Source organism: Corvus brachyrhynchos, unplaced genomic scaffold, assembly GCF_000691975.1.
Source record: "Corvus brachyrhynchos isolate BGI_N302 unplaced genomic scaffold, ASM69197v1 scaffold555, whole genome shotgun sequence".
In the NCBI taxonomy this organism is placed as follows: domain Eukaryota; kingdom Metazoa; phylum Chordata; class Aves; order Passeriformes; family Corvidae; genus Corvus; species Corvus brachyrhynchos.
The window spans coordinates 144,800-147,072 of NW_008238357.1; the positions used below are offsets into that span (position 1 = coordinate 144,800).

General features: G+C 58.6%; 1 protein-coding gene across 2 annotated transcripts in view; it reads right to left on the reverse strand.

Annotated features, from left to right (window-relative positions):
* The window catches only part of SARS (seryl-tRNA synthetase), a 5,847-nt gene continuing 3,574 nt past the window's right edge, over positions 1-2,273 (reverse strand). For both annotated transcript variants that reach the window (XM_017735518.1, XM_017735519.1), the window contains exons 7-10: positions 1,766-1,895; positions 747-904; positions 529-658; positions 1-455 (exon numbers count right to left, since the gene is read on the reverse strand). In XM_017735518.1, the coding sequence (XP_017591007.1) occupies positions 301-455; positions 529-658; positions 747-904; positions 1,766-1,895 (573 nt within the window). In that variant the 3' untranslated portion in view covers positions 1-300. The remainder of the gene's footprint in view (positions 456-528; positions 659-746; positions 905-1,765; positions 1,896-2,273) is intronic.

Consider the following 2,273-nt stretch of genomic DNA (forward strand, 5'->3'; position numbering starts at 1 on the left):
TCAGCAGGTCTTGCCTTTATTTTGGATGGAGGAGGGACATGTTCCATGGGCACGGGTGTCCCCGGCACCACTCAGCGTGAGGGGGACGGACACATGGCGGATCCCGGCTCCACTCAGCGGGGTAGGGGGGGACACACAGGGAGAGGGGCAGTGCCCTGACAGTGTCAGTTCTTTGTACCACGGGGGGAACGGACGGTGACTCCCCTCCGAAGCGAAGACGATGGTGAAGGACACAGCCTGGCGATGCAGGTGAGATGACTCGGGAGGCCCCCAAAGTCCTTGGGGTGCGGGGGGACACCCTCAGACCCCCATGTTCTTCATCTGCTCCTCCAGCACCTGGTCACGTCCTCCCCCTGCCTTCTTCTTGCCCCCTCCTTCCTGCTGCTTCTTCTGCTTCTTGGAGAGCTCCTGCTCGATGGGTGCTGGCTTCACAAATGGTATGAGCTCCCGCAGGTCTGGGGGAACAAGGAACCCCTGTCACCCCCCCTGCCAAGGAGCAGGGAACAGGGGGGCACAGGGGGATGTTACCTGGGGGCATGAAGTTCTGGAGCTTCTCAGGGATGCGGATGCCCTCAGCGGTCTGGTGGTTCTCCAGGATGGCGCAGATGGTGCGGGTGGTAGCACACATGGTGGCATTCAGCATGTGCACAAACTCTACCTGTGGCAGGGGGACACGGGAGACATATGTGACACGGGGAAAGCAAAGGGAGCACAGGAAGAACCCCCCCCATGCCCACCAGCCTCACCTTGTCCATCATCTTCTTGGTCTGGCCATAGCGGATGCGCAGGCGCCGGGCCTGGTAGTCCGTGCAGTTGGAACAGGAGACGAGCTCGCGGAAGGCGCCAGAGCCGGGGAACCAGGCCTCCAGATCCAGCTTTTTGCTGGCTGCGTGGTTCAGGGAGCCTGGAGGGGGGACAGTGCTGAGCGGGGGGTCCCACTGCCATCCTGAATTTGCCTATCCTGGGGTAGAATGCAGGGTGAAGCCTCCAAAGTGACTCCCACAACTTGGTGCCAATCCGACATGGATTCCTGCTCTGCCATAGTGATGTGGGGTTACCTCTCAGCCATGGAGATGTAGGGTCCCTGCTCGGCCACAGGGCTGCTGCTTGGTCATGGGGACATGGGGGTGTGGGAGTCCTGCCTGGACATGGGGATGCAGGACTCCTGCTCAACCACAGGACATCGGGTTCCTGCCTGACCACAGGGACATGGGGTCCCTGCTGTGTCATGGGGATATGGGGTCCTGCTTGGTCACAGGAATGACCATCCTCTCAGCTATGTGGATGTGAGATTCCCACTCAGCTATGGGGACATGAGGCTCTTTCTCAGCCACATGGACATGGGCTTCCCACTTGACTGTGGGGAGATGGGACTGTGCCATGGGGATCTGGGATCAGCCACAGGGATGAGGGATTCCTGCTCAGCTGTGGGGATGTGGGGTTCTTGATCTGCCAAGGGGATAAAGGGGTCTCAGTCAGCCACAGGAGCTTTTAAACCAGATCATTTTCCGGTGAGCATTTCCAGGAGGAGCTGGGACACTCCAACTGTCCTTCTGGAAGGGACAGCAGGGACAATCCATCACAGCAGTGCCCACACCCGCTCCCATGGGCCCAGAGCAAGGCTGAGGATTCCACAGAAAACAAAATGTCCCCTTCCCTTCCTCCTCCTCAGGCTGGGGACAGCAATGAGCCAGGGACAAGGAACTGCCATGCTGGGAAGCAGGTCAGGGCCCCCCTCGACCCCCCGTGGCACAGGAGCCCCTACCCGAGACGATGTTGACGATGTGGTAGGGAATCCCGAGGGACTGGTAGAATTCCTCAGCTGTGGCCATCATCTCCTCAAACATCTCCCAGGATTTGTTGTCATGGGGGGAGGAGTAGACAAACTGCTCAATCTGTGGGAGACGGAATTCCACAGTGACATCTGGTACAGCCCCCCTTCCCACTGGAACCCCACGGTGACACTGGATACAGCCCCAAATTCCAACTGGAACCCCACAGTGACACCCAGTACACCCTAAATTCCCACTGAAAACCTGTGGTGACACCAGGTACACCCCAATTCCCATCAGAATACCACAGTGACATCTGGTACACCCTGAATCGCTACTGGAACATCGCAGTGACATTGGGTACACCCTGAATTCCCACTGGGAATGCTGCAGTTGACACCAAGTTCACCGAAAATTCCCAGCAGGTTCACCCCATGGTAACCCCCTGCCCACCCTGACTTCCTGCTGGAACACCCCAGTGACAATAGGAACACTCTGAAT